The sequence below is a fragment of the Dermacentor silvarum genome, chromosome 4 (genome assembly GCF_013339745.2).
Source record: "Dermacentor silvarum isolate Dsil-2018 chromosome 4, BIME_Dsil_1.4, whole genome shotgun sequence".
Lineage (NCBI taxonomy): Eukaryota > Metazoa > Arthropoda > Arachnida > Ixodida > Ixodidae > Dermacentor > Dermacentor silvarum.
In genome coordinates, this window is record NC_051157.2 from 150,873,144 (window position 1) to 150,886,810 (window position 13,667).

The 13,667-nt window shown below is 45.6% G+C and overlaps 1 protein-coding gene across 1 annotated transcript in view; it reads left to right on the forward strand.

Moving 5' to 3' along the window:
• LOC125945040 (uncharacterized) overlaps positions 1-13,667 on the forward strand; it is an 87,962-nt gene that overhangs the window by 6,949 nt on the left and 67,346 nt on the right. The window contains exon 3 of the mRNA XM_049666595.1: positions 7,214-7,436. Within this exon, the coding sequence (XP_049522552.1) occupies positions 7,214-7,436 (223 nt within the window). The remainder of the gene's footprint in view (positions 1-7,213; positions 7,437-13,667) is intronic.

Consider the following 13,667-nt stretch of genomic DNA (forward strand, 5'->3'; position numbering starts at 1 on the left):
TACAATTCTGGGGCAAGAAACGGTGTCGTGGGGTCAAATACAAAATTGTGTGGGCTGTTATGTCATTGCTTAAGCTAGGTCTTCAGACTTTTTTCCAGGTATATATGATTGTGCAGAACAATTCCGTGGTGTATAGGGAGAGCGAAATACGGGGACTAATTATTTATAGACAATATCGATGGTAGGGACCGTAGGAAAATAATATGGGCGTTGCACATCCAAAGTTTAAAGGAGGTACAGTAATTAGAACCTTTTTAAATTGTTAATAAATATTCATTGTCCTTCTGTTTAAAGGCGTTGCAAAAAGTTCGCAATTTCTCTTGACACTGTCCCAGCCGGAAGATATAAACATGACACGGATGCTCATTTTGAATGGCGATGAGGGGCATGTCATGGGTGATGCGCGAGTGAAATGTAACGTTGGCAGATAAATCGAAGATTCTGTAGAAATTTATTTTTCGAGAGTTAGAGAACGCGCTAAAAGCATGTCTTACAAACGACCTAGAAAGTGTTTAGTTTATACTGAAAGAACTGAATAGGGAGTACATTTATATTTGAAGGAAATATAGCGTGTGTTACGGCTCATGCGACTACAGAACTTGAACAGTCGCAATTCCTACTTTGCAAAAAACTTTACTTATTAAGTGCTGCAGAACGCTATGCAGGCGTTATAGGCAAGGTTTCGCACTGCGTTGGGAGAAATGAACGATGCATATAGTTCAGACTTGGTGAAAACTGTGGATGTGTTAGGAATAAGGTGTGCCTATTGTAATGTTCCTAGGTTAATTCCTGGCGTTCTATTCATTTTCCGAGTACCTGTTGTCTCCATGTCTTTCTCCCTAGTTTGTAGGATTACAAATAATTGTTAACTAGAGTTTTCTTGAATTCAGCGGCAGCAACAATACAAAGCGATGGAAGGCGCGAAGGTGCTTGCGATTCGTGCTTATTGTAAGGACCAACGAAATGAAAGTGAAGTTCGTGCGGCCACATGACACTTCAACATCAAATCATAATTTTTCGAGGAAATATACACGGGTTGCCGTTCAAGACTATTTTTAAATGGGCATGGTTCTACTAGAAGTGCAGGAACGATCAGGCCGAACTATTTACTTAGTCTACGGTGATAGTTATGTAGACATTGTATGCCGTAAGGGGCCGCTTGCTTCGGATACTTTCACTCCATGCTCAATAACGTTGGGACGAATTGATCAATAGTCACGGCAGAAATGGTATTTATGCATTAAGTCAGGTGAAGACAGGTGGGGGATACACTCTATTTCGAAGTGAATAATTTCATGGGAGCTTTCATTGTAATCTAATATACATCACCATTTGAAGCTGTCCTTACCTCCCATTGAATGTCTCAACTTTTCAGCTCGTGTGACAAGCCCAAGTGCCGTAACACAACCGCGTTTCCCGAGTGCACCTCCTCCACCACCGGTAGCGCCTGCAATTTCGCCGGCTTCCAATTCGTCGTCCTCAAGGTCTCCCCTCGCAAGCACTACCACCACTCGTAAGTTTGCCATTTGCACAACCAGACAACTGAAAGTTAAAAACTGGCCATTTATAACGAAGAACACCACTGCAAGTTCGATTTTAACACATATTTCGGAATGCCATTTATACCTGTAGGACAGTGCGCTCATTTTTAAATATTGCATTACGCCAAGGATAACGAGATTTCTGTAGGGAGACGATGGCAAAGAAAACTCATAGGAACCGGAGATCGGTGTTTGTGTTCTATCCACGAGGCGCACAAGGAACTTCGTCCTAACCACTGCTCGCTGATAGTTGTCGTCGCCGGGAGAACACAACTCTCAAAGTTGGCTTTTCTGTGACCGCCCACCCATCCTTTGCATTACACGATCGTCAGGTGACCCCCTCACCCTGAGCTTTATCCTCGCCATATGGCGAAGAAAATATGAAATTTTGCAGAAACCTTTGACGATGATTTGCAGTGTAAGCGAATATGAGAGAGCTTCTAGAAAGCTGTTCGCTTTATTAAAGCAATCATGGGCTTACTTGTCGCATTGAAGACAATAGGTTCGCGTACTTTCCGCATAATTTCGTTAAGAACAAAGCCGTTGACCACATCACCTGTAACACTACCGTAACCATCTGCTGCAACGGCCACATGTATAGAGGGTGGCGAAGAAGTCCTACTTGAGCACTCCACCTGGATCAACATCTAAAGTATCAGACACCCTAGGATTCTCGTGTGACAGACCGTGCCGGCTAGCCCGGATATTTACATACAAATTCCATTACGCTTAACGGACGATGTTACAAAGGCATGTCCATAACGGAATGAAGCAATACATTCGCCCTATGCCTATTGTCACAACATCCGCAACAACATAGCATTTTTTGTGAAATTTGACGAATTCGCTGTTTCACCGTTGCACCTGTGATAACTAGAGCACATTGGTTTCTAAGAATTATGCTATATCGAAGATGGTTTCATTCAAAGGCTGATAGAAAGACGCCGTTCGCATTGACACCTTCGTATCGGCGGGGGATGCCCCACCACCATCCACAAAATTCCAACCACGAAACCATGCAAAAGTCAAGCAAAGCTATTAGTTTTAACAAAACTTTGCTGACAATTAACAGTGGAGCTCTTACGTATGCGCCGGCGGATATTTGCAGTTGACCACTGCGAAGTGGCATTTTGATTGATAGCCGGCCTTTATTATCGTACAAAAAGCAACTTGAGATGCGGTTTTGCACATTTTTGGTTCTCTCAAAGCACCAGTGACTAAGAAACAATGCAATTCTGCATCATGCAATGAACAGTTCCTTAATTGTAATAGTAATGTATTTAACTAGCATGCGCCGTTCCTTTGTATAATTTTTCGCGCTGTTACAAGGTTGCTTTACAGGAATTCCTGAATTTGAGGTAACCAGTTGAAACTTGGAACGAAATATATTTTATCTCCCTCGGTTTGAGTAAGGTATACTATCAAGAATACTTTGAGCATGGCAAGGTCATCACCTGGCAGATACGCACAGGTGTTCTACTCAAAAGCTTAGTCTACGTAGCACCATATGTGCCTGCATGTGGCGCTTTAAGAGGTAGGAAATAACGTAGAAAATCACTTTCGACGTAAATGACATTGAATATTTTTGTATAAAAGTTGAGCATGAGCATACCAATAGTTGATCATAACCTCAATCTACATTGAAATTATCTGTTCGTGCAATGATAATTTCTTAAACCCTGATTCTCACCAGAAATGGTATACCTGGTTGAAAAAGTGATAGCCTCATAGGACCCTGCTACTGGACCTTCTTAACCTTGGCCTCTGAACTGGACTCTGTAATTGACCCTGCTACTGAAGCTCTCGTAGCACAGCGTGCACATTTGCATTTGTGATAAAAACAAAAGAATCATAAAAAATTAGAATATTGTTTTATTACAGGAAGGTGACCAAGACTATTGACATGTTCAGTATACCAACTCGTACATAGGGAGCTGTAATAAACTTTCAATTACTACGTTATCCCATATTGCACAAATATCGCACAAGGCTCGATTTCATCTGCTTCAGACTGTTTCATCGTTCAAAGGGCCAAGAATAAACAATGTGCAGTCAGGCAAGGAAGGGGCCTTTGTATCACTTTCCTCGGAAAACTACGAGCAAAATACCAATTTCGCTGTTTTGGTCAATTTGCGCCCAATGGGGAGCAACCGCGCCGAAATGAAGGCGGACATGCTGAAGAAGTGTGAGAAATCCAACCTAACAAAACTGGCGGCCTCGATAAAACATGAAACACAGCTCTTACAAAAAAGACTGCCCTATGCGTGTAATCGTCTCTGATTGAAAGACATGGCAAAAACTAGACAAAGAGTATCATCACAAGGAGCTGAGGTTACACCATTGCGGTATCCGTTCATAATAAGGAACCCCGTGGAACTTTCTGGGTGTCTTCCGGGGTTAAACAGCGTTTCCATGGACATCAAGGACCTATAATATTTCCTGTACCACGATGCTCTGCTTGAAACCGTCGAAGACAGCGTCGAAACGCACGCCGTCTTAAGGTTACGGAACGCTCTCGGAGCAAGTGCTAGGAAATATGTATCTTCCTCAATTCTACATTTGCGCTTCCATCATCGACTTTTGAAGAAGCCTGTACACATAGAGGGATGGCATCTGCTCAGGTTCTTGCCTAACGCCTGTGTTATTTGACTGTTAGCACCACACGACAGCAATCTGGAAGACGAATTAGGAACTTCCTGAGCGTGCAAGATATTCTAGTATCTAGATGACTATGTATTTTTTCTCAAGGCTTTGATCACCTGTCACCTTGAAGTGGACCATATTCTGGGCATGTTTTGTTTTATGCCTTCTCACTCTGATCCAAACAAAAGGTCTACCAACTGAACGCCACCTTCGACTACTGAACTTGGTACTTTACTTTAAGAAACACCACACATTCATGAAGTGCGGCCCGCGCACTAAAGAAGGGCTTACTTTGGTTTGAGTCAGCCCATTCCAAACTAGTGAAGCGCGCCATTTCCTCTGCTGCCGTGAACAACGCACTACAATAGTCCGGCACGCATCATGCATAAGCATCGAATCGCAACTTCACTACCTCATGTCCACTGAATTTCCGGATAGTAACTTGAGGAGCCTTGCTGAACATGTGCTAATCAATATTTCCTAGAATAATAAATAATGACCCAGGAAACGGCACGCCCGAAAAGGTGTCATTGATGTCCACTCTGTATCACACACCAAGAAATCAGCAGGTCGTGTCGGCATCGAAGTTGTCTACTCAGTGACCCCCAAAAAACTGCCATCCCGTATGCAGACGTGTAAATAGTGATGAGGTGTGACCATCTTGCAAACAAACAGAATGTAAAAAATCAGAGGAAGCACTTCACGCCCTGCAAGACGAATGTTGTTGATGAGATGCACCTGACCTGCGGAAAAAACCGGTGCAGAGCAAACAGCAAGTTGTCTAAACCACAGGTTACCAAACAACGGGCGGCACTTTGGTCTTGCATTGCATTCCTTGCGTGTGTTCACTTCTGTTTGAAAGGAGCTGCTCTAATCGCGAATACCGCGAAAAGCGAGAAGATGAGATTTCAGCAGCGAAAATCACTCACAATACAGGTTCCGGATGGGTTAGTAGGCCGTGTTTTTCCGTAGGGCAAGGATATCTCGACAACTAGCCTAAATTTATATTTTTACACACTTTGTCACGTTTAGCGTTCTTTTTTTTTACAGTAATGGTCTGGTATCTATCCTTACCTCTTTTTATTATTTTTTTTCTTTATTTACGAGTGTTTTCAGTTTGCCGGCGTCATTCAGCTTGTGATTATTGCGGGCCCGATAACTCTCTCCTTTAGTTGTGTTTTTCTAACGCTGGCTACCTTCGTTACTTCCCGCGTCTTTCCTGTGTATGTTTCTCTTCCTTCTCTTCCATGTTTCTCTTCCTTCAAGTAAAATCACATGTCGGTAGCGATCACCCACATTGTCTTTTTTCCCCCTTATTCCTGTTCATCGCCGCTATTTGTTGTATGTGGCAATGTTCAACCAACTAACCCGAATCAGATGCATTGCGCAAAACAGCGCACCACCAGCCATTTCATGTGAGTGACAGCACCAAGTAGCACGCCTATTTAGCGATTTCTTGGTCTGTAAGTGTGGGCATCAAAGACAATCTCTTCTTCCCTTAAGATACTGCACCCTATACCAGTACTCAGCTATTGCACAGAAAATTGAAGGATATCAAAGAAGCTTGAGCAGGAGCCAAATATTGCACATGGGGATGGAACGGGAAATTATTCGTGTAAACTTAATAAACGAGAACATGGTGGCATTGACTCGTGTGGGAAAGGGTACAGTTAGTATCATATTTCGGTAACTGACGTTCACCCCCCACATTAAACACAAATAACAATAGAAACACGCACAGTGTAGATACATGTTTGAGTCTATTCTGTTGTTCCTCTCTCATGCGCTAGGAAATCATTGATTATGCAGCACCAACTAATTCAACGCTCAATCTTTGTGAACGTATATTTGAGATTCAGAGAAATGTAGTTGGGGCGGGTTATTAAGGGACAAGCTGTGCAGAAGCAGATAACCTACAATTGATTAAAACACAGCTGGAGCCAAGGAAACGGGTGCCGTTAAATTTGTGTGATTCTTGATGAAAGCATTCACAGTAGCATACAATGACAGGGTTCTTGCGCAGATGGTTGTGTAATGTATATGAAAGTAGTTGATTTGAAACAAATCATCTGCAACGGAACCCTTGGTGAGCACACTGCGTTGTTGTGATTTTATCTGGAATGATATCCACATTATAATGTCGGCGTACTAGAAAATAGAGGAAACCGCGTTATGTGCTATACCCGGCCAGTTTGAAACTCATTTATTGCAGTTTTACGGTGCTCTTTGGAATTTTACTTTCTCCGGCATCTCTTATGTCAGCCAAAAAATCCTGCGCTCCACGTAAGCTCACCGGCACAGACCAGGTCATGCAAGGACCTGGTCCTTGCCTTCCCTCGCGATCAACAGCCTACAGCTCCACCTAGCGTTTACTTGCTCTCACCCAGATGCCCGTGTTCAGTATCGTCAGACCCCTTCTCTTTTACAGTCTCAACTGTTGCTACAATCGTAACTGTTGCTATGAAGAGCTGACCCTATTTAGTTCTTATTAATACACTTTCGCTCTTTTGTGAGACCAAAATTGCTATCAGAAGAAATAAATGTGTTCTTTGCGTGTTTAGATACTAGAATTCGGGACACACGAAACACAATTTTGCAGATATAATCAACACTCTCCTGCTATCCCACCGGTCATCACTCCCGGGAGTTTCTCAGACAGCGTTGTTACCTATTGCTAACTGTTGTTTCCGTGGCTTCGCGCATGGTGGCACATACACCTATATCGGCGCACGAGCCAACCGCCAGCAGGCGCACGCCCGATTAGGAACCAAGGGCTGCATTCAAAAAGCTTTTCGTTCATAATTGCTCTTCTCCAATGGTCAGCTGTCTCCACTAATAATATGCATGTGCAGCATCAGCACTGGCGTGTGTTTTCTCTTAGAAACAATTTTATCCGAAGAGCACTTTATGAATAGGTGTCCTCTTCCCACGCGTGGGCGCGCGTTCCTGAACTGCGGGCTATAAACTTCGGGTTACTTGTCGTGATGCAAGCGCACAGTGCCTAATAACTTTTCCTCTTCCTTCTGCAGAGGTGCCGCTACCACCGGGGTCGCTGCTGTGCACAATCAGTGAAGGTTTCCAGAGGTCTACGTACTCGTTTCCTCCCGATGGGCTCTGCAGCATAATTACCTTCGATTCGTTGTACTCGGCGAATCAAACATTGGCGCCGCCCTATAATCACGACTTCGAGTATTTCCTAGAAACGGCGATGCACTCCCAGAAATCGGAATTTGGCATCGCCTTTCATCAGAAGTGAGTGCATTTACATCGACGTTAGCTATAGTGTCCAAGCGTTGTAGCCGGTTATGTGGACTTATTCATTATCAGTTTGTTGCTGCAACGTTTGAGAGTCGTTGGACTGGGTTTATCGCAAAAAAAAAACACTGAATAGCTTGGTTATCGTGAATATTCGAGTGTGATTATTTGCATCTTGCATATATAAGAGTGAATGTGAAATATTTCAGGCAAATTTATTGCGCCATGGCATCTTGTGTGCAGCAATATGCTTTGAAATTTATTGCGGTTTCGTTAGGGTTCAAAATGCAAAAAAAATTGGCTTGCATTTGTCATTTTAGTCACCAACCTCAAACTAAAAAATGTACGTTATAAATGCCGTGTATTTCTAAGCTGCTGGCTTTTATTAGCGTTTCTGATCGTACGTATTTTAGCAAAATAGAAAATTTGCCGACTTTAACACGGAGCACAAACTGAACAGTTCATGATGATGATGATTTATTCGGAGCTCCTTCGAAGCGGGGTGGTCACAAATAGTCACCTATCCTGCTAGAGGTATTCAGGTTTGCCATAGATACTTTTCATTCTCGTATTTCATGCTGGCATTGTCATTCTAGCTTCCTAGATGCATACGAGCGCCACCTTACGACTGAGTATTGATTTGGAAATCATAAGTTTATATATGAGATTAGTAAAGTGCGCATACTCCACCCTAGTACATATTAAGAAAAGACAGTATATTTGACACAAAAAAGAAAATAATACTAAATGGTGTCTGTAGAACAGTGTCTTTGAATGGTGGAAGTTTCAAGCCTTGGCAGTGTTTGGGTGCAAAGACGGCTGACTGACACGTGCGTCCGGTTATTGGGAATTAAAATTTGCCTCTGCATCCGCCGTTTTCCGAGCGTCGTGATTTCGGTGGAACAGCCTGTTATCAACGAAAAGCAGCGGCGGTGAGGCTGCCGCACAAATGAGTCCCGGTCTCATCCTCTCTACGTACGGCAAGGAAATCTCGCCGTTCGCCAGTAAAACCGCTATCGAACGGTGGCCCGCGTATGGCAAACGGCGTGCGGCGTGTTACCGTCGCGATAACGTGGACGGGCCTCAGCCGCGACTCAGCGCTTCTCGGCTACCCGCTGTTGCTGCCGTACCGGCCCGTGCTCATGCGAAGCGTGCCGCTGTGTTGCGCGCACGTCTGGAAAGGCCAACACCGTCGCACTCAGTTCGCGCAGCTAATCAGACCGCTAAGCACGACTGTGTTGGAACGCGAGCGATTTGGCACTTGCGTTGCGGGGCTGTAATTACCGATTCGCAAGGGCGCACAAGCGAGCAACACGACGACGAAGAGCAAGGAGCGCGCGTACCTGCTAACAGACTAACCGGAAGTCGTAGGTTCCTGTTCGACCAATGGCATAACTGCCAACCTCGCAACATGAAAGGTCGGGAGACCACCGCGCGAGTGGAGGGGCTCAAAAAAGTTTTCACGTTTCTGAGTAAACCCCCCCCCCCAAAAAAAAAAAAAAAATGTTGCCTCCGTGCCAAACGGCGCACGTGGTACAGAGTCCATACTTGTCAGGACTCCGCGAAGTGATATAGCATAGAAACTCAGTCGTGTAGGCTCTCAGAAATACTTGCAAGTACCGTTATTTTTGGTGTATAACACGCGTTTTTTTCTGAATTTTTTGTTGATGCCTCTTGTAGAATGGTGCGACATATGTACGTTTTTTTTTTCGGAAAAACTGCCATCAAAATCGGAGTCGATCTTATGGCCACGGGAAGCGCAGTAGTTGACTTAACTGCTCCGGCTTTTGTGCGCGATATCGAGGTGGCGGGTTCTTTTCGTCATCGAGTTCCCGAACACCGTGCGAGGACGCAGCAGCAACGCAAGCGGCGGCAGGACGACCGACCCCGAAGTCGTCGCATCTGCGGATCGCTATCAAGATACAGCACGCGCCGCTGCGCAAACTACACAGTTGCTACCAGAGTACAAGACCCCCCCCCCCCCCCAACCTACCTTCCGCGCTAGCGCGCCTTCCCACTTTCCTCCCTTGTGCGCGATTCGGCTCGCCGTCGCAGGCTTTCACTCGCAGATACAGCATACGGCAGGCGGGGACGATTTTATCGCCCTTGGACTTTATACGGAACATAGCGGCAGCCACGATGGCAGAAATGCGCCTGGAGTGGAAATATATGGCACTTTTACGGTTGCGCGTGACCCGCGTTCACCGAGTGAAACCTCACTATTTTTTTTACAGTCGCTTACCGAACGAACAGCTGCGTCTTATACACCGGTGCGACTTATATACGTCTACTTCCGGAAAAGCTGCCGTTTTGATAGGGGTGCGTTTTATACAAAGGTGTGAGTTATAGACAGGAAAATACGGTACTTATTCTTGGCTTTTGAAAGTGCGATCGATCGTTCCAACTAAACTCAGGGAAACAAAGAGTAGTTCGGCATTCGCACTTCACTCGACAACCTGACAAAGCCAACTGAAGCCTAGCGCACTAACACTCATAAAGCGACTGAATTTCTAAAAAAATCACAGCATACCCACGGGCTGAATGATGATGAGTGGGGCGAAGCTCCGGGGCATCATTCGGGTAAACCACAGCTACGGACGAGAGATAAACAGAGCGCGCGTCGGGAACGAGAGAGAAAGAGAGCGCGCGTCGGGAACGAACGCCCTTGTGCATCGCGGCGCACCTAGCTACGGACGAGAGAGAAAAACACCGGAAGCCAGAATCTGGCTTCCGGAACCGGAAGTGGAAACGGAAGCGGAACCGGAAGTGGAAACGGAAGCGGAAGTCGGCTTCCGGTTATACTATACATATACATATATATGTATATATGCGTTACATACATATACTAGAGTCACTGGAAAAATTTTGTTGCGATAGCAATTATATGGACACTCCAAAGCAGATTTCTGCCGTCGCCGTCGCCGTGAGGTTCCGTATGGCGTCAAAGGCAATGAAATTGTCGCCACGCGCCGAACTATGTATGTGCGAGTGAAAGGGCGCGAGGGACGCGCGCTTTCACGGGGAGTGAACGCACGGCGGAGAACAAAGGCGCGTTCCGCGCCGTGCTCCCTTAAGGGCTGCAGATTTAAGCGTCTCTTTCCTCCTTTCCAATCACCATATATGTAGAGCAAACGCGACTTCTTCAGACACGCGAAAGGCCGTGGGGGGAAGGGGGGGGGGGAAGAGGGGCGACGTTTAGCTGCGGCACAAAATGCCTATTTATATAAAAACGTTGTGAGGCGAGAACGTGGTAAAGACTTCCGACGCTGCTCGACGAGTGTCCCGTTCTGGTCTCGTCGAAAACCTCCGAGCAAGGGCGCACAAGGGGCCCTTTAAAACCGTGAATACCTAAAACATGAGGATGCTGAAGGAGGTGCTCTCCAGAGGTTCCGGCAACAGTCACCAACGCGCGCGCGTTTTGTGCGAACGCGGGCAAAACGCCGACGGCGTCGACAACAGTTCTGTGTGTTGCCGGTGCTGCTGCATGTCCAAGTTTGTACAGCTGATAAAACTACTATCCTTACTCCCTTAGATCTCTACAAATTTGCTATCGCAAATGATGCTTCGTCTTGCGGGTGAAACTGCGACAACTTTTTTCAGTGACTCTAACATATACGAACACACAACGCCATCTATTGAGCAATTCATAAACTAGAGGTGGCTACATACTACTACTACTACTACTACTACTACTACTACTACTACTACTACTACTACTACTACAGAGGAGGGAACGACCCACACCCTAAGGAGCTTCGCCCCTAAAACGCTCGACCCAACCTGAGACGAGCCAATCCGGAAAATCCAATACGGCAGCGCCCGTCGGCTGCTCGCGTTCGTGGTGGTGCCGTCGGCCGCTACAACGATTCACTGTGCATGCTGGTGACGAACTGCTCCCGCGCCGCTTTTTCGAAAGCATGGTTATATTACAGGCGGTAAAAAAATGTGGCGGTTAATTTTATGGGAGATTTGAGGTCGCGTCGTGCAATCGGGAGATGCGAGTAAAATTCGGGAGGCTCCCGGACAATTCGGGAGAGTTGGCAGGTATGAAATGGGCATCGTCATCGCCGCTGGCATCACCAGATTCACCCTGCTGACATCGTGACGACCGCTAGGGATACCGGAAAAGCCACGAGAGGAGGACGGCATTCTTTTTTTGATTTCGTGGCGCGCCCGCGGCGCGTAGCGCTGCAACGTTTGACATCGTTGATCGTGACGGCATTCTGAACTCGATGCACGTGTTTACTTGAAATGTTCAAAAAATATCTGAGGTGGTTTAGGGGCCCTTTAAAACCGTGAATACCTAAAACATGAGGATGCTGAAGGAGGTGCTCTCCACGGTAGTCACATAGTCGTCGAGATATCTGAACGATTTCAAGACTTTTCCATTCAAGCATCCTTTACTAGCATAGCCTTTTTGCTTAGGAAAATATCCATGAGCACGGGGGCCATGCGAGAGCTTATGCAAACTTCAGGTACATAGAAAAAGCTGTTGTCATCCTATGCTGTGACTGTGGACAACAGATAAAGGACAACTATTCTGTGAGAATTTTCGCTGATATATGTCACTTGTCCATAAAACCCCGTTCGTCATTGTCACCTATGATGCATTCCCTACCTTCTTTGTTGAGGTATAGCAAAGCTTGTCCGCTATAACGTAAAATGATTCCAAACTGTTTGATTCCAAACTCCTGACGTAAAATTTATGTAACCACAGACGCAAGCATCGGGCGGTGACCCGCAGCGTTGTCTGAAGAACCCAATCAAACACTTTCCTCGTTTATAGGAGGTCATCTTTGTTCGCTTTCAAAACCAATAACATTGTCTGCACTCAGCAGTTTTGTTTATCTAATTGGCTGACAAGAGGCGGGGAGCACGCTCTAGTGGAGAGGGTTTAGATGGGGCCGAGCCAACACAGTGAAAATAAATAACCGCATGAAGAGGGTGGTGCCGGCTTCCCCGATTTGTCCGCTTCGCCTTACTTAGCTTGCGGTGGCTGGTCGAAAATCGCGGCGACGTGCAACGGAAGGATAAGAATGCCGCTAAAACGGATCCTCAGCAAGGAAGAGTTGGCAGAGCAATGTCGTATGCATGCCGAAAGGGCTCGATAATGTTTTACTGCCACGCAAAAAGGTTTATCATGCGCAAATAAATACGTGCTCACCGGCAGGTGCGAGTAGCGAGGGCCTGAGCGATCGGCGGGCAGCCATTTTCTATTCCTTTCGGAACGGGGCAGTCTGTGGCTACTCAGAAAAATTTTCAGTTTTGTTCGGCATAATAATACATTTTTTCCCGTACACGTCACTTTGACTTGGTGAGTTTTCGCGGTTTTTAGAGGTCGCGTGACAGACAGGCGAAGTGGGCGTAGCCAGAAAACATTGGACCAATAGCAGCGGGCTAATGGTGAAAAGGTGTCGAATCAGAAATGAGTATTTTTCTTTTGCGCGGTGAATCATGGATAATCAGTGTGTACACGTTATATCAGATGGGGAGCTATCGCGGTTTTCGTGACGTAGCGTGACAGACAGGCGAAGTTGGGAGTGGCCCAAAAATGTTTTCACCAATCATGGACGCTGATTGCAGAAATTGGAATGAAAACCGTTTGGAATCATTTTACGCTATTGCGCCCCTTGTTATTTGGTTAGTTGGTTCCTGGATGCCATAGTACAGCCGGTGCCATGATTATACACAGTAAGAAAGAGACACGAAGACGCACTTTGCAGACTACCAACTGAAGTTTGTTTCGAATAGTACATAGTATTTGTACGAGTGGACGCCGTGCGTGCATTATATACAAAAGCGGCTAACAAGAAACCGATTTAAAGCGGTCTTAATTCTCAGATATTACCTAAAGAAAGGCTAATTCCGTGTGTGTCCGTGTCTGCTTTTGTTCTTCGCGCCGGCTACACCATGTCATGCTTCCATATATATATATATATATATATATATATATATATATATATATGTAGCGGTGTAAGCAATTGTATAGCGGCCAACCGTTCTCAAGGACAACATGGTGTTGTATCGACAATGCGACGCTCGTGCACGGGTAATAGTAGAGGCTAAGTTTGTTTGCGAATCACTGTACACGTGCGAGAGTCTGCCCTCTGTACTCCAAAACTTGGAAAATAATTCATATCTCGAACCATAAAATGACCTGCTCCGTGCAACTGTGGGCGTTTCTGTTTATCATTAAAGTGACGTTGGGGTGGCATAAGGTAAAACTAT